General features: G+C 51.4%; 1 protein-coding gene across 1 annotated transcript in view; it reads left to right on the top strand.

Moving 5' to 3' along the window:
- LOC140411416 (uncharacterized) overlaps positions 1 to 19,348 on the top strand; it is a 632,495-nt gene that overhangs the window by 353,529 nt on the left and 259,618 nt on the right. The window contains exon 7 of the mRNA XM_072500524.1: positions 11,445 to 11,549. Within this exon, the coding sequence (XP_072356625.1) occupies positions 11,445 to 11,549 (105 nt within the window). The remainder of the gene's footprint in view (positions 1 to 11,444; positions 11,550 to 19,348) is intronic.

Raw genomic sequence — 19,348 nt, 5'->3', positions numbered from 1 at the left:
GCTTGGAATGCGAGCATTAGGCATTAGCAGGTGATTAAATCTTTACAGATCCAGAGCTGGGGTAACCCCAGGTTAAAGAGGTGTGAATTGTGTCAAGCCAAGACAGTTGGTAGGATTTTGCAGGCCAGATGGTGGGGGATGAATATCCACCGACCGGCGCCAAAAACGGCGCAAATCAGTCCGGCATCGCGCCGCCCCAAAGGTGCGGAATCATCCACATCTTGAGGTGCCGAGCCCTAACCTTGAGGAGCTAGGCCCGCGCCGGACTGATTTCCGCCCCGCCAGCTGGCCTTTGGTGCCCCGCCAGCTGGCGCGAAACTGGCTTTGCCGTGCGGCACATGCACGGGAGTGTCAGCGGCCGCTCACGGCATCCCCGCGCATGCGCAGTGGAGGGGGTCTCTTCCGCCTCCACCATAATGGAGACCATGGCGAAGGCGGAAGGAAAAGAGTGCCCCCACGGCACAGGCCCGCCCGCGGAACGGTGGGCCCCGATCGCGGGCCAGGCCACCATGGGGGTCCCCCCCAGGAGCCCGGAGCCCGCCCCTGCCGCCTTGTCCCGCCGTTAAGAGAGGTGGCTTGATTCTCGCCGGTGGGACAGGCATTCCAGCAGCAGGACTTCGGCCCATTGCGGGCCAGAGAATCGCCGGTGGTGGGGGGTGGGGGGTGGGGCGCGGTGGGGGGGGGGGGGGTGGGGGGCCGCCAACCGGCGCGATTCCCACCCCCGCCGAATATTCGGTGCCGGAGAATTCGGCAACCAGCGGGGGCGGGATTCACGCCAGCCCCCGGCGATTCTCCGACCCGGCGGGGGGTTGGAGAATCCCTCCCCATATATCCAAGAAGAGAGAATCTAACCTTCGTCCCTTGATATTCAATGGCATTACCATCACTGAACCCCCTTGGGCAGTGTTTACATTGACCAGAAACTGGACTAGCCATATAAATACTGTGGCTATAAGAACACGTCAGAAGCTGGGAATCCCACAGTGAGTAACTCACGTCCTGACTCCATAGGGCCTGTCCATCATCTACAAGGTACAAGTCAGGAGTGTGATGGAACACGCTCCACTTGGCTAGATAAGTGCAGCACCAACAGCATTCAAAAAATCTCGGCACCATCCAGGACAAAACAACCCACTTGACTGGCACACCATCCACTACTTTAAACATTCACTCCCACTACCACAGCAGCAAGTGGTAACAGTGTGTACTATTTATAAGGTGCACTGCAGAAACTCACCAAGGCTCCTTTGACTGTAACTTCCAAACCCAGGGCCTCTCCCATCGGGAATTCAAGGGCAGCGGACACCTGGGAACACCACTACCTGCAAATTCCCCTCAAATCCACACACCATCCTGACTCAGAAATATATCGTCATTCCTTCACTGCCGGGCGGGGGGCGGGCGGGTGGGGGGGTCAAAATCCAGGAGCTTCCTCCCTCACAGCCCTGCGGATGTACCGAGGACATTTGAAGAATATGCGTCACTACCACCTTTCGAGGGCAAGAAATGAGTGCGTAAAACACAGATAACACATAAACACACAAGGAAGGAAGGTATAGAAGGCTACGTTGATAGAATTTGAGGAATTATGATGGGAGGATACTAATTTGGAGTAAAAACACCGGCCTGGAGCAATGAAGTTGAATGGCCTGTTTCTTTGTTCAGTGTAATGCTGTGTGTGCGCCAATGGAATTCTGGGGCTTGTGAGCATGTGTTCCCAAAATTGCCGATACTGCCACCCAGTGGTGCCCATCTTATGTCTGTTTGATCCCAAAGCTCTCACCAGCAGAGGTGGGTTCTGCTGTGGTCCCGCAGAAGTCTGGTTAAATTGTTGCATGCGAACCACAAAATAAATACCTTGCCTCAGTCTCTGGCACAGTAAAGGCCCAGCAGTGACCATCAAAGAACCGGGAGCTGCTTTGGGATTCCAGTAGTACTGCAATTTGGGACATGGTCCTGGTGAGGCCTGTAAGGAATGGATGGTTCTCCTGTTCCATGATGATTCTTTGAAGTGTTGACTGGATATTGTCCCATTCTTGCTGCATTTAGACATGGGCTGCCTCGCTGTCTGGTGAGTCATGAATGGTGCTGAACATGGAAATCATCAGCGAACGTCTCAATTTCTGACCTTATGATGGAGGGAAGGTCATTGACAAAGCAGCTAAAGACAGTTGGGTCCAGATCACTGCCCTGAGGAAATCATGCAGCGGTGTCCTGAAGCTGAGAGATTTGATTTCCAAAAACCACAACCATATTCCTTTGTGCCAGGTTTGACTCCAACCAATGGAGAGTTTCCCCTGATTCCCATTGACTCTCGGTTTGCTGGGGCTCAGTGATGCCACACTCAGTCAAATGCTGCCCTCTTGTCTGGAAGAAGGAACTGAAGGCACTGTTGCTAAGTTTGCAGATCATACAAAGATCTATAGAGGGACAGGTAGTATTGAGGAAGCAGGTGGGCTGCAGAAGGACTTGGACAGGCTAGGAGAGTGGTCAAAGAAGTGGCAGATGGAATACATTGAGGAAAAATGTGATGTTATGAACTTTGGAAAGAGAAATGGAGGCATAGATTATTTTCTAAATGGCGAAATGCTTCGGAAATGAGAAGCACAACGGGACTTGGGAGTCCTTGTTCACGATTCTCTTAAGGTTAACGTGCAGGTTCAGTCGGCCGTTAGGAAGGCAAATGCAATGTTAGCATTCATGTTGAGAGGGCTAGAATATAAGACCAAGGATGTACTTCTGAGGCTTTATAAGGCTCTGGTCAGACCCCATTTGGAGTATTGTGAGCAGTTTTGGGTCCTGTATCTAAGGAATGATGTGCTGGCCTTGGAAAGGGTCCAGAGGAGGTTCACAAGAATGATCCCTGGAATGAAGAGCTTGTCCTATGAGGAACAGTTGAGGACTCTGGGTCTGTACCCGTTGGAGTTTAGAAGGACGACCTCTGTGGACGTGGATGTGGAGAGGATGTTTCCAGTTGTAGGAAAAACTAGAACCAGAGGACACAATCTCAGACTAAAGGGACGATCCTTTAAAACAGAGATGAGGAGGAATTTCTTCAGCCAGAGGGTGGTGAATCTGTGGAACTCTTTGCTGCAGTAGGCTGTGGAGGCCAAATCACTGAGTGCCTTTAAGCCAGAGATAGATATGTTCTTGATATTAAGGAAATCAGGGGTTATGGGGAGAAGGCAGGAGAGTGGGGATGAGAAAAATATCAGCCATGATTGAATGGCGGAGCAGACTCGATAGGCCGAGTGGCTTAATTTTGCTCCTATGTCTTATGGTTGGATTGCATATGTGCTGCATTTAGTGGACCGGACTCATTTGAGCATTTTTCGACATTGTTAGTTAAACGTGGGTGCTGTAGCTATATTGCAACAGCTTGATTAGGGGGTGAGACTAGTACTGGAGCTCAAATCATCAGTCCTACTGCAGGATATTGTCATGACCCATAGACTGCAGTATCCAGTGCCTTCAGCTATTTCTTGATATCACAAGGAGTGAATCGAACTGGATGAAGATCGTGACCTGTGAATGTTGGAACCTCAGGAGGAGGCCGAGTTGGTGCATCCTCCCGCTTGGCACTTCTGCCTGAAGATGTTTGCATTTTCGCCTTGTGGCAGCGTGTCCAACATTCTCACCGCTCTCAGGATAAGGAGGTTTCTCCTCAATTCCCAACTGGAGTAGTTAGTGACTATCTCTTATTTGGGAATCCTTCTCCCCCTTTAATTTCTGGTTATGCGGCAGAAACAAAGTCGATCCAACCAGAGGGATGGCCTTCATACAACAATTGTGTTTCATTTCCACCATCTAGTCATTGTCAAACATGCATTGCCATTAACACGGTAAGTTATCATTTCTTTCAGATGCCCCTAGTTGTCTTCTGTATTTCACTCTGTGCATTCTCATTTTTTATTCGGAAATCTTCATTCCAAAACGTGCATGTTTTCAATTTTTGTGAAGAAGGTAAAATGAACCAAGGTTCATTAAAACTGCAACAAGGCTGGTCTGTATCACAGTCATCAATCTAAATAATGAGGACTTGAATCAATTAGAGCTAATATAAGAAGCTTATCTTTACACATACCAGGGCTATCCCAAGGTGAGTAGTCCAATATTGTGGATGCCTTAATTGAGAGATAACACAAAATTCATAAGATAATTGTTGTTGAGAAAGGCAGTTCAGACTATTTTAATTCTACTGAGGTCTTAATATCCCCCAATTGTTCCATTACAGCAGCATTAGAAGTATTTCATTGACTGTAAAATGCTTTGGGACGAACTGGGGTCATGGAAATCTTTCTTGTTTTTCTTTTTGAAAGATTCTCGGGTTTCATTATACAATTTAGAATCTACTTGCACGTGATTCGTGGAGAGAAAATTCCTACTAGGATGAACATTTTATTAGTTTGAACCAGGTTTCCTGAATTATCGTCTATTTGGAATTGAGTTTCTGCTTTGGGCGCAATCAGCCATCTGAGCAGTGAAGGAATGTCACTGAAAATAGAGACATGTTACAACTTTTCATCTTGCACTCATAAGACCAAGAACAGAATTAGGCCACTCGGCCCATCAAATCTGCTCCGCCACTCAATCATGGCTGATATTTTTCTCATCCCAATTCTCCTGCCTTATCCCCATAACTCCTGGTTCCCTTATTAATCAAGAACCTATCTATCTCTGTCTTAACGACACTCAGTGATTTGGGCTCCACAGCCTTCTGCGGCAAAGAGTTCCCCAGATTCATCACCCTCTGGCTGAAGAAATTCCTCTTCAACCGACAATCTCAAGAATACTGATGTCAGTGGAAAACAACAATTTATACTGTATAAGAGAGTGCATTTTGATTAGTAAGTGAACTCTGATTGACAGAGATGCTCCATAGAGAATGCACCAGTTAATGTTGACTGATAGCTAGCTGCCAGACATTATTTTAAATTTAAACCAGGCAACTTGACCTTGATTTGCTAAGGTATTGCCATGGGGAATGAATCAGCAAATGGCTGGCAGCTATATTATTTAGCTGAATCAGGGGCAATGTGTGTAAATGTTCTTTCCATCTGCAAAGGGCAGGGACCTTTGCATTCATATGTATAGTTTCCAGCACATGCAAATGCAATGCACTGCAGGGACAACTGACAATCATAACGTGATTGTCCATGTAATTCTTAATACACTGAGGATTATTTAGCAAATGTTGTCCAATCATAGAAACACATCTAATGTTGGACACTTTATTTTGAGTTTTGCAAAAATGAGCAAGTTGGGTATAGTCTGTACCTTGCCTGTTGTGAACAGCATTTGCGCCACATTGTTTGATATGATCCGCCAGTCTTTAGGATGTACAGCCTACATACCTAAAGAATTATTACACAGGGCCCTGTTCCTTCCAAACAGTGTAGCCACCTGAGTTGGCCACTTTCCGACTTAAAATGGAGAACAGCAAAGGCTGAAGGGAAATTCAGCCAACACAGGCAAAAACTAGCAGGTGCAAGTTTACTGTGTATTAGACTCTACAGAAACCCAGACAGCTTCGATACAAGCAGCCATCTGCATAGTAATGTAGCAGCCATCTACATAGTAATGAGTGATCCCCGGGAACAATCGAAACATTTTAAGGTAAACAAAGACAAGCCAGACTCCTCGGTGCCAGCAGGAGCCAACACAAAAGAGGTTAACGGACTCCAACGATCAGGGAACCATTGGAGAAATCGAACCAAGTGATTGGAACAAAGTCCAATCACTTGGAACCAGGTACGGGGTCCGCCCCAAAGGGCGGGAAGCCCCTGGGGACTATAAAGTAAAGCCCCCAAGTTCAAATCGTCCTTCTTTGGCAGGGTCACTCAGCAACTTGAACCAACCCTTGACAGTGACCTGCCTCGCTGCCTCCAACCAAGTAAGTCTCAAGTCAACGTTCGCTATGAGATAGGCGCTCCTAGCTACCAGTCCATACCAGCTTTTGAATCCTGCAGACTCAGGACCTGAACAAAAGGCCATTTGTTCCCCTGACCTGGTGGGCGAGTCCGAAGCTAACTATAGGCCTGTTAGTTATAGAAATAGCCTAGAAAGTAGAGTTTATGCATGAGTAGCGATTTACTGTGTATAACAAATGTGTTTTGATTTGAATCTTACTCATTGGTGTGTTGAGTTATTGATCATTACTTGAACTTGAACCTCGTGGCGGTATCATAAAGATACCTGGCGACTCTAGAGCAAAGGTTATAAAACAGAGCCAATTGAACCAACCAAAAGTTAGCAACAACAGGAAGAACATGTACACACATTGTACCTGTTTCAGCTGAACAAATTATGCAAACCCATTCGTTGGCTTATTCTGCAGGCTAATGCAGTGACCAATTAAGGTCAAGCTGTCTGATTTAAATTTCAAACAACGCTTGGCAATTTATGGTCTTTAACTCAACTGTTGCTTCTCTATGGCAATGCCTCTACCAATCAGATTCCGCTTGTCAAGCAATCAGCACTCTCTTGTCATACAATATAAATTGTTGTTTTCTTCATATATTGGAATTCTTCTGAAGTGTTCTGATAAGTGCAAGATGAAAAGCTTCGGCAATATTCAAGTTCGGTACTTACAAATGATTATTTGAATGTCGCTCTTACGAAGAGCTTCAGAATGCTTGACCACAGTAAAGTTGATCCTTAAATGCAAATTGTTGTTGAATCTTTGTGTAAGAAATCGGTGCATAATAACTTTACAAAATCATAAGAAATATAATGAATATTATAGGAATACTGCTCTCTCTCCTATAAAGAAATCACCCAAAGCAGCTTCTTGGATGGTCAAAGTCAGAACAGAGAAGGGCATTATCTTTGCCAAGGACATGCATATAGCACAGGCACTGAAACACAACATTGATAATCCTGATAAGATGTGGGTGAGTTCATAACTCATATGTAAACCAACTATCTGAAGGTTAATTGGATGACTTAGCAAGTGATAAGCCACAAAATGACTCACTGAGCATCTGGTGAAAACAGAATGGATCATCCTGAATATTTGTCCTGTGCCAATGGACTATTGAATAAATGATTAACCTCAGGTTCCCAGGAATAAAGTATACAAATGGATCCTCAGAATGGAAAAACACTTTGAACAGAAGTGAGCTTCTCGAGGTGGACCAATGCTAGCCCTGACCTTACACCTTGATTATCTCAGGAAGACTTTGAACAGACAAGACCCATGCTGGCTTTGGCCTAACACTTCCACCTTAAGAAGGCTGAAGAAGGCAGAATAAACAACCTCTTCCAGGCTCACCTTCATCAGTCCTTTTGCCTGATCCGGGAACCGGCAAACTGTTCTGAGGAGACTGCCAAGCAGCTTTGGAGATCAGTGCCACCCTGCTCCATCCATCCGTTTGTCTTATCCGGAACCAGTAAACTGTTCTCACCCATTACATGTCATCTGTTTTCTGCTTGTTGAGCTTATGTATCATATCTAAACTGTTGCTTTTTCATAGACTGCCTCAAAATCACTTATGACTTCGACACCTATTGGGTAATCTATGACTCCTGGACCAAAATCTTGCAATAGGAATAGTGTGATGGAATCAAACTTATTGCACACTAAATAAATAATCTTTATTGTCATAAGTAGGCTTACATTAACACTACAATGAAGTTACTGTGAAAAGCCCCATAGTCAACGCATTCCAACACCTGTTCGGGTACACTGAGGGAGAATTCAGAATTCTCAGCTGGTACGGGAATTGAATCCGCGCTGCTGGCCTTATTCTGCATCACAAACCAGCTGTCTAACCCACTGAGCGAAACCAGCACACTACCCTGCTGTCATCCATGATGCAATTTTATCCATGATCTCACATAGCCTTCAATCTGGTTGCATGACAGCATCACAGTTGAGATAACAGGATTTAGTTTGTAACCCAGGGCATAAGCTCCTGTCATGGATCATAAGCCAATGAAGGAAATCACTGAATTTCCATTCCCATTGAATCCATGTTGAAAATTAATCCCAACCTGTCTTGCATGTGGCTCTCTTGGAACATGACCCTCTTTTTTTCAACAGTGGGACTAGGGGCTTTTCATAGTAACTTAATTGAAGCCTACTTCTGACAATAAGCGATTATTATTTAATGACTGGTTTAGCACAGTAGGCTAAACAGCTGGCTTGTAATGCAGACCAAGGCCAGCAGTGCGGGTTCAATTCCCGTACCGGCCTCCCCGAACAGGCGCCGGAATGTGACGACTAGGGGCTTTTCACAGTAACTTTATTTGAAGCCTACTTGTGACAATAAGTTATTATTATTATGCTGAGCTCAGAATTCCAGATAAAAGAAGCGTTTCAACAGAAGCATCCCAAAAAAGATAACCTGTCAAAAAAAGCCCAGGGTAAAAATGTGATGAGTTTTATATCCAGCATTTTAATAGCAACTGTGCCCAAGTTGAAATAAACATTCAGCAGACAGGCCAGTCAGTTAAGTTGAAAATAGAATTGATGGAATGCGATGTTCAGTGAAGGTTAGGCTGAGACATTAATTGCGTGGATTCTCTGGCCTCCCCATGGCATGTTTCTCAGCAGTATTTGGTTTGTTTGGCACTTGTTCCGCACTGTAACCAATCACTATTAATCAATGTACCATTTGTCAATGTGCTCTGTCAATTATTCTTTTTTGTCTACTGTGTACGTACTGTGTACGTTCCCTTGGCCGCAGAAAAATACTTTTCACTGTACTTCGGTACCTGTAACAATAAATCAATCAATCAATCAATCAGGTGAGAGGTGCCCCATCGGTGGCGGGATCTTCTGCTCGGATTGAATTGGATTGGATTTGTTTATTGTCACGTGTACCGAAGTACAGTGAAAAGTATTGTTCAGTGTACAGTTCAGAGAGATCATTCCATACATGAAAAGAAAATACATATGGCAGACATAAATACACAATGTAAATAAATATACACAGGCCCGCTGCTGTCAATGGGATTTCCCATTTAATCTACCTGCATGAGCAGCCGGAACATCTCACCCTAGAAATAGGAAATTATCGGCAGGTCAGAATGGGAAATCTGAGGAAATAAGAAGCAACTACCAGTTGACGTTTCTCAGAGTATGCTTTTTGGAAATAAAGGGTTAATATTACTGTAGTAAGGCTAAAGATGGGGGATGAGCAAATCTATCACTTGAATTTGAAAACTTTGTTTAGTTTCTCAGTGTGCGAGCTGTTTCTTTGATAGATATGAGAGGGCAGCTCCATGGGTTTCCCTGCATCCGTTAGAAATCTAAGCATTAACCAAGGATGACTGCCGGCTATATACTGACCGATCAGCAAAGTAAAAGCACACAAAGTGTTGTGAGTGATGTAGTAATAAACTCTGTTAATGTTCAATGAAGGCTGTCACAGTGATATAAGCTTCAAAGGTAGTTGTGTGGCAGCATCGACAAATGGAGCGCAGGAGATTGATGTCAAAATCCAATCTTATATATATCCATGTTAAGTGCATATAAAAAAGAGCTAAATTCTTCCACCCACCGCCCCATTGATTTTAATTAATATCCATCTTGTTATTTTTTTTAGAAAAGATTTTACATTAAGATTATCAATCAGCTGTCTAGATCTGCAGTCTGATTGTAGTTAAGCTAGTACAAATGGAATCTCAAAAGCTTATTTTAAGCCATCAATAGTTGTGAACCTTATGACGAATGTAAAAAAGTGTAAAGTTGCTATAGTCCCAGCTGACAATTGGCTGCTTCCCCCTTGGAGGGGGAGAGCTGACTGGTGGTGAATCAATTTGAGAATCAGCATGCCTCAGACGAGGAACAAGGTTGAGAAGGTGGGGCCTCCAGACAAATATACAACATATAAACGTACAAATTAGGGGCAAACATAGTCCAATTGGTCCCTCAAGCCTGCTGCGCCATTCATGGCTGATCTGTTTGTGTTTTGAATTCCACATTCCCATCTACCCTTGATAATCTTTGATTACCTTGCCTGACAAGAATCTATCGACCATGGCCTTAAAGATATTCAGTGATCTTGCCTTCATGGTCTGAGGCAGAGCGTTCCAAAGTTGCACAACCCTCTGAGAGAAAAAACTCTCCTCATCGCTGTCATTTAGGATGACCCCTAATTTTTAAACAGTGCTCCCTAGTTTTGGACTCACCCACAAGAGGAAACATCCTTTTCATGTCCACCTTGTCAAACACGTTCAGGATCTTATACAGTCCAATCAATCAAGTCACCCCTGACTCTGTTAAGCTCCAGTGGAAACGAGCCCTGTCTATCCAACCTTACCTCATAGGACAACCCGTTCATTCCAGGTGTCAATCTCATAAACCATCTGTGAACCATCTCCAACACATTTAGGGCAGCACGGTAGCATTGTAGATAGCACAATTGCTTTGCAGCTCCAGGGTCCCAGGTTCGATTCCGGCTTGGGTCACTGTCTGTGCGGAGTCTGCACATCCTCCCCGTGTGTGCGTGGGTTTCCTCCGGGTGCTCCGGTTTCCTCGCACAGTCCAAAGATGTGCAGGTTAGGTGGATTGGCCATGATAAATTGCCCTTAGTGTCCAAAATTGCCCTTAGTGTTGGGTGGGGTTACTGGGTTATGGGGATAGGGGGAAGGTGTTGCCCTTGGGTAGGGTGCTCTTTCCAAGAGCCAGTGCAGACTCGATGGGCCGAATGGCCTCCTTCTGCACTGTAAATATTCTATGATAAAATTCTATGATATCCTTCCTGAAATAAGGAGACCAAAACTGGTCCCACCAATGCCCATGTATAATTGAACATATGTTCTTTTATGTTCAATTCCTCTCTTTTTCTCCAGAGCAAGAAGATGCTTTTTGTGTCGGAGCATATTTTATAGGGTGAATGAAGTGAAAATTGAGAAGACATTGGGAAAACCTTCTTCAGTTCTGGCCTCTTGCATATCCCTGATTTTATCATTTCACCATTGGTGGACATGCTTTCAACTGCCTCAGCTCGGAACTTAGAAATTCTCTCCTTAAACCTCTCATCTTGTATATTAAGATACTTGCTAAAACCTACATTTTTGTACATGAAAGATGCTATATGAATGCACGCTGTTGTTGTTAATTTGAGCTCACGGTGACAGGCCTCAGTGGAGTACAGGTTGGAAAAATGGACTCTGAGAGTCAATGTACTTGATTCTTGCTGTCCTGATTTTTGAAGTACCAATTTTCCTAGAGTTGGGGGACAGCACAACATACCGTTTGCTCCCCAATGTGTGCTTACAGTTTATTAGTGCATTGCACAGGTAGGTGGATTGGACATGCTAAATTGCCCCTTAATTGGAAAATATGAATTGGGTACTCTAAATTTATAATTAAAAAAATAAAATAAAAATTGCACCAACTCTGCATGTTGTAGTCAGTTGTTTGGTTTACTGTGGAATGAATAAATGTAAGAATAATGAAATCATAATGGCAAATGCTCTTCTCAAATGACCAGGGGTTCTGTGTGAGACGGAAGTTGATGACTGCTCTTCAAACCCATGCAAGCACAGAGGACTCTGCAATGATTACGTTGGACATTATGATTGTAGCTGCCCCATTGGTAAGCTGAACCAATTTTTGTTTTATCTGAAGTAGCGATGCTGTAACTAAAATGGTCTTTCAGATGGGATGTTAAACCCACCCTCTCAGGTGGACATCATGGCAATATTTTGAATATGAGAAAACGAGTTTTCCCTGTTCCTGGTCAATATTCATCCTTGAATCAACATCGTTAAAACGGTAACTCCTCTGCCACGGGATCTATTGCATCCACTGAGGCAGGCAGATAGGGCCTCACTTTCACATTAAATCAGTGAGACAGCACTTCCAACAGTGCAGCACACCCTCAGGGCTGCACTGGAGTGTCAACTTTAATTTTTATACTCCACCTCCCCTTGCTGATGACGTTGCCAGAGATGTTGTGAACCAAGTGTCAAAATTATGTAGATCATGATGCCAGTTGTGTCTAAAACTGGGTTGGCACCACTGCCATTTTGAACCTCCGCTTTCGAGTTTATGCTCTCTCATAAAGCACACTGCTGAAAATGCATTCAGCTGCATAAAGGAGTTTGCCCATGGCTGGCGGAAAGCTTTCACTGGGGGAGATGGCCAATGGCCTTGCCCACTGGCCTCACTCTCGAGCAGCTCTGGACCTTGAAGGACCAACTTCTTACTGCACCATCTTGGTCTGGGCTGGCTGAGAGCCATCAGAAAGGGTGCTGGCAGAGGAGCAGTGGTGGGAGGATGCATGCTGTCATTCTGAGAGAGGGAAAATGGTTCAGAGAGCTCTTAAGCATTACAGGGAAATGGTGGGGGAATGACATTCCGTGCACTTCCCCTTCAGAGGGCCAGCAGAGACATGATGAGCCAAATGGCCTCTTTGTTGGCGTAACCATTCGAGGATTCTGTGATTCTGAGTCTTGAATATATTCAGTGACTCAGCCTTCACACCTCTCTTGGCTAGAGAATTCCAAATGTTCACGATCCTCTGATAAAATTAATTTCTCCTCATCTCTGTCTTAAATGGGTGGTTGATTCTTCTGAAACGGTGTCTTTGGCTCTAGATGTTGCACAATGGGAAATATCAATGTCTATCCTGTCAAACCAACTCAGGATCTTATCAGCGGAATTCTCCATCGGTGGAATGCTCCAGTTCACCGGCAGTGCACCCATGCCCGCGAGTCCCCAAAGATGTGGGGTGGCCACAATGGGAAACCCTGTTCGCCAGCTGCAGGAACAGAGAATCCTGCTGCTGTCTGGGTGCGCCGGAAAACGCGGCTGGTGGACTGCGGAATCCTGCCCCATGTGTTTTAATAATATCATCCCTCATTCTTCAAAACTCCAATACATACAGGCCTAACCTTTCTGCGTAAGACAACTTCTTCATCCCAAGAATCAACCGAATGAAACTTTTCTGAACTTTCTGCAAAGCAGGAATATTCCTCTGTAAATATGGCCCATGTTGTTCCACAATCAACATGAGCCTTCCATTTAATTCATCTCACCCTATCAACGCATCCCTCCATCCTTTCTCCAACATATTCTTATCTAGCTTCCCTTTAAATATTTGTTTCAACCATTCCATTTTGCAGCAAGTTCCACGGGCGAAATTCTCCGTTATCGGCGGAAAGTCCGCCGATCGGCGCAAAAAACGGCGCAAATCCGACTTGCGTCACGTCGGAAAAATGGGTCAATAGTCTCCGGCCCGAAATGGGCTAGCAGCGACGTAACGGGATCCGCGCTTGCGCAGTGGTTCACGCCGTGCAGCGTCATACGCGCCGCACGGCGTGACGGCTCATAAGGCCGCGCTGCTCCCCCCCCACCCGACCGCAACACCCGACCGCAACACCCGACTGGATGGCTGGCCGTCGCTCAGCCCCGAGGTTCGAGTCACGCGATGTGGAGGCGCTCCTGGACGCGGTGGAGCAGAGGAGGGATGCCCTGTACCCCGGGCACGGCCGCAAAGTTGCCCCACGCCACAGCCGGCGTCTGTGGAGGGAAGTGGCAGAGGCCGTCACCGCTGTGGCCCTGACACCACAGACAGGCACCCAGTGCCACAAGAAGGTGAACGACCTCGTCAGAGCAGGCAGGGTGAGCCTCCCCATATCCCCCCTCCCCCATATCCCCCCTCCCCATACCCCCCCTCCCCCATATCCCCCCTCCCCCATATTCCCCCTCCCCCATATCCCCCCTCCCCCATATCCCCCCTCCCCCATATCCCCCCTCCCCCATATCCCCCCTCCCCCATATCCCCCTCCCCCATATCCCGCTCCCCCATATCCCCCCTCCCCCATATCCCCCCTCCCCCATATCCTCCCTCCCCCATATCCCCCCTCCCCCATATCCCCCTCCCCCATATCCCCCTGCCCCCATATCCCCCCTCCCCCATATCCCCCCTCCCCCATATCCCCCCTCCCCCATATCCCCCATATCCCCAAATGAATGCAGCCCTAACCTTAACCTCTGCAATGCACGCGCAACCGATGGCGTGCATTCATATACCTGCCTAACACTGTTGCCTTTTACCCCTGCCCCCCCCCCCCCCACAGGAGAAGCGCGCACACAACAATAGGGAGCATGTGAGGACTGGAGGAGGGCCCGCTGATGAGAGGCACCAGGAAAGGGCCCTGGAACTGGCTGGCGGACCTGAGGACCGGGAGGTTGCTGATGCAGAGGTCGGGGGCGTACTAGCAAGTGAGCCACCGACAGCCCGTCCCCATATCCCCCCTCCCCTATATCCCCCTCCCCCGTATCACCTGATCACTGCCTGATGTCTAACCATGCATGCTTCATTGTGTATCGCAGGACCAAACGTCCAGGCACCCATACCCGCAGATGCAGACCGCCCGCAGGATGCCCCTCGGAGACCACAGGAGACGGAGAGACCCGGACCCTCCAGCATGCGACGCCCGCAGGATGCCCCTCGGAGACCACAGGAGACGGAGAGACCCGCACCCTCCAGCATGCGACGCCCGCAGGATGCCCCTCGGAGACCACAGGAGTCGGAGAGACCCGCACCCTCCAGCATGCGACGCCCGCAGGATGCCCCTCGCACACCACGGGAGACGGAGAGACCTGGAGCAACAGGGAGACGACACCCCCGTCACGTGCGGGAGCGACCACCCAGCGACGAGGGGGGCAGCCACAGGCCCCCGTCACATCCGAGCCAGGACACCACTACCCAGGACACCACTACCCAGGACACCACTACCCAGGACACCATTACCCTGGACACCACTACCCACGACACCACTACCCAGGACACCCCTACCCGGGACAGCACTACCCAGGAAGACGAAATACCGGACAGTGACTCAGAGTGGATGGGTGGAGACGAACCCCCACCCCAAAGTGCCATGGACTCAGAGTGGGACGAAGAGCACGACACAACGCCACTGCTGTCACCAACACCCTCCACCATCGCAGAAACACTCACCACGGTTGGGCACTTTAGTGATGAGGCGTCTGCTACACTCACTGGTGCGCACAACACAGCCGTCCCGGTACAGCAGGTGGAGGTAGGAGCAGCAGAGGGACCGGGCGGTCGGAGGGTAGCCCAGCCCAAGCGAACACCTGCCGCCCAGATGCATCCCGGGTTCCTGCAGTTACCACACCCACACATAGATCCGATGCAACCACCGACCCGGAGACGAGCGAGGAGGGTGACGGGCGGCTTGCGGCGGCTGCGGTCGCAGGTGGAGGAGTCCACCCGCGTCCAGGAGCTGGGAGTGGTGCCGGTCATGCGTGCCACCCAGGCCGACACCGCACGGGTGGCGTCCGCGGTGGAGGCAATGGGTGCAACGGTGTCAGACATGGGGAACGGTTTGCGAGGCCTGGGGCCTTCCGTGCAGGCGGCGTCTGTGGCCCAGGAAATGGCTGCCCTCTCACAGGAGGCCATGAGCCAGTGCCAGCGCCAGATGGCAGAGGCGCTCAACGCCATAGCTCAGTCTCAGCAGGCCATGGCCCAGTCTCTGCAGGCCATGGCCCAGTCTCTGCAGGCCATCGCTGAGGGCATCGGCGCCAGTGGCCATGTGCGAACCGGCGTCGCACTGTCACAGACAGGGTTTGCCAACCCCCTGGGCTCCATGACTGCAAACCTGCAGACCCCTGTCGATACCAGCACGGGCCTCCAGGACTGGCAGCGCCAGATGTCGGGGGGGCATCGGATGGCCAGTCCGTTCGCATCCCCCAACAATGTAGAGGCCTGGGGGCCATCGGGCACCCCGAGGGAGGAGGAGGTGGTGTGATCCGTCCCGGCTCCCTCTGTAGGGGAGGTCCCGGTACACCGCGACACCTCGGACTCACCCCCCCTTCCGTCCCAGGTGCATCGGGTGGGCAACGGGCAGGACAGGCTGGCAGCTCGCCATCCCAGTCGCCCGGGCCGCAGCCTGGCCCATCTAGGCCAGGACGCCCCAGGAAACGGCCGCCAAAGGGATCCAGTGTCAGAGGGCAGGAATCACAGGAGTCCACCTCCAGTTCTGCTGTACCGTCTGGGGAACCACGTAGATGTAGTCAAAGGGCCCGTAAGGCCAAACAATTAGACACTGAGTAAGTTGGCACGGGTGCAGGGCACAGTTGAGTTTTAGGGGCTAGGGCACGTGCATGAACTCCTTTGGTTATTAAAGTCAATGTTACACCTACCGAAGCTGCCTTTGTGCTCTGTCCAAAGTGTGCGGGGGTGTCATGTACGTTGAGCGCAAGTGTGTGTGTGAGGGGTGGTCTTACCTCAGCCCCAGGTGAGTCTGCCCCCTTCCCCCTGGGCCGCCATCAACATTCCCCGGGCAGAGGACGGGACCGTGCGCTGCAGTGTCACAGCCGCATGCAGGGATGGTCCGGGTGGATGGTGGTACTGTGGCCATGGGTCAGACATAGTCCAACGATGTAGAGCCAGGAGCTCATCGCAGGGCGGGTTGTCATCATCCTCAATGGCCTGCGATAGACACGCGTCCACCCGCAACTGTGTGAGCCCGGCCCGTTGTGCCGCAGGTGGATCGGCAATGGGGGGGGGTGTGGTGTGCATGCGGGTGGGGTTGGGGAGGGGGGTGAGGGTGCTGGGTGGGTGGATGGGTGGGGGGTGTGGGTGGTCGGCTGTTGCCATGGTGTGCGGTCTGTGGCCATACTACCCGATTCCCACGCCCATCTAGTCAGTGAAGCGGGCGTCTATCAGTCTGTCCCGTGCCCGCTGGGCCAGCCGGTAACGGTGGACAGCCACCCGCCTGTGTCTACCCCGTCTGCCCTGACCATTGCCCCCATCCCCCTCATCTGGGGAGGACTGGTCCTCTTCCTGCTGCTCCTCCAGTCCGCCCTCCTCTGCCTGCGGCACATCGCCCCTCTGCTGGGCTATGTTGTGCAGGACGCAGCACACCACAATGATTAGGCCGACCCTATCTGACCGATACTGGAGGGCGCCCCCAGTGAGGTCCAGGCACCAGAAACGCATCTTCAGCACGCCAAAGCACCTCTCGATCACTCCCCTTGTCGCTACATGGGCATCATTGTAGCGGTTCTCCGCCTCATTGCGTGGCCTCCGTATGGGCGTCATCAGCCACGATCGCAATGGGTAGCCCCTGTCGCCCAGCAACCAGCCCCTCAACCGGGGATGGCGTCCCTCATACATGCCGGGGATGGATGACCGCGACAACACGAATGAGTCGTGTACACTGCCTGGGTGACGGGCGCAGACGTGCAGGATCATCATGCGGTGGTCGCAGACTACCTGTACGTTCATCGAATAGGTCCCCTTCCTATTAGTGAACACGGCCCTGTTATCTGCAGGTGGCCGCACGGCGACGTGCATCCCATCGATTGCGCCCTGGACCATGGGGAACCCGGCCACGGCAGAGAAGCCCACGGCCCGGGCATCTTGGCTGGCCCGGTCCACGGGGAAGCAGATGTAGCGGTGCGCCATGGCATATAGGGCATCTGTCACTGCTCGGATGCACCGGTGCACCGATGTCTGCGATATGCCGGACAGGTCCCACTCGGTGCCTGGAATAACCCCGTTGCATAAAAGTTCAGGGTCACCGTAACCTTGACGGACACGGGGAGAGGGTGTCCCCCGCCAGTGCCACGCGGTGACAGGTGTGCCAGCAGGTGGCAGATGTGTGCCACGGTTTCCCGGCTCATCCGGAGTCTCCTCCTGCATTCCCAGTCCGTGAGGTCCTGGTATGACTGCCGGGGCCGGTACACACGGGGCGCCCTCGGGTGCCTCCGTTGCCGTGGGGCCGCGACGTCCTCCTCCCCCTCCTCGTCCTGTCAGTCAGGTGTCCCTCCAGCCTGGGCGGCTGCCGCCTGCCCCTCTGCGGCAGCCTGCGCCGCCTCTCTGGCACGCTCCTTCTCCTCCTCATCCAGGGCAACATAGACATGAGCGGCTGCCACCACGGCGGCCAACATCGCTGGATGATCTGAAAACATGACGGCCTGGTAGGGGGGGAGGGGAACGACGACGTGTCATCATTGCCCATATCCCCTCCTCCCCCCAGCCAGGTGGCATGGACCGCATGGGTCCAACTGTTGGAGGCTGGCACCTGGCCAGGTGGACCAACTCACTTGCCCTCCCATCCCCCTCCTCGGCACGGACCCCCCCCCCAACCTCCACCCCGGCACGGATCCCTCCCCCCAACCTCCACCCCGGCACGGACCCCCCCCCCAACCTCCACCACGGCACGGACACCCCCCAACCTCCACCCCGGCACGGACCCCCCCCCAACCTCCACCCCGGCACGGACCACCCCCCCCCCAACCTCCACCACGGCACGGACACCCCCCAACCTCCACCCCGGCACGGACCCCCCCCAACCTCCACCCCGGCACGGACCTCCCCCCAACCTCCACCCCGGCACGGACCCCCCCTCCCAACCTCCACCCTGGCACGGACCCCCACCCAACCTCCACCCCGGCACAGACCCCCCCCAACCTCCACCCCGGCACGGACCCCCCCCCCCCAACCTCCACCCCAGCACGGACCCCCCCCCCAACCTCCACCCCGGCACGGACCCCCCCCCCCAACCTCCACCCCGGCACGGACCCCCCCCAACCTCCACCCCGGCACAGACCCCCCCCCCAACCTCCACCCCGGCACAGACCCCCCCCCAACCTCCACCCCGGCACGGCCCCCACCCCCAACCTCCACCCCGGCACGGACCCCCCCCAACCTGTACCCCAGCACGGACCCCCCCCCCCAACCTCCACCCCGGCACGGACCCCCCCCCAACCTCCAACCCGGCACGGACCCCCCCCAACCTCCACCCCGGCATGGACCCCCCCCCAACCTCCACCCCGGCACGGACCCCCCATCCACCTCCCCGGCACGGACCCCCTCCCGGCACTCCCCCGGAGCCCAGCCTACTCTAACCACCCCCCCCCCGCCGCACACACACACACACAACCCGAGACACACCTCTCCTCACGCATTCAGACTGCGGCCACGCCATTGCCTGTCCAGAGCCAACCCCCCAGGCCGTCACTCACCTCCTCGCTGGTCGGCGTGAGCCTGGAGCACCGGGTCACGCCGATGAAAAGGAGGTTTAATTTACGTCGACGTGAACGGTCATCACGTCGACGGGACTTCGGCCCATCCGGAAGGGAGAATATCGGCAGGCCGAAAATCGGCTGCCTTGCGCAGACCCGTGACATTCTCCACGGCAGCGGCGACATTAACGCCCCGCCGACTTTTCTCCCTTCGGAGACTTCGGCAGCCGGCGGGGGCGGGATTCACGGCGGCCAATGGCAATTCTCCGACCCTCTGGGGGGTCGGAGAATGACGCCCCACATTCTCACCATTCTCAAGGTAACAAAATTCCTTCAGAAATCAGTATTGGACTTCTTCATGCTATTTTATATTGATAGCAGCAACTTCCT

Source organism: Scyliorhinus torazame, chromosome 4, assembly GCF_047496885.1.
Source record: "Scyliorhinus torazame isolate Kashiwa2021f chromosome 4, sScyTor2.1, whole genome shotgun sequence".
NCBI classification, from domain to species: Eukaryota; Metazoa; Chordata; class Chondrichthyes; order Carcharhiniformes; family Scyliorhinidae; genus Scyliorhinus; species Scyliorhinus torazame.
This window is presented reverse-complemented; position numbering and strand designations above follow the sequence as displayed.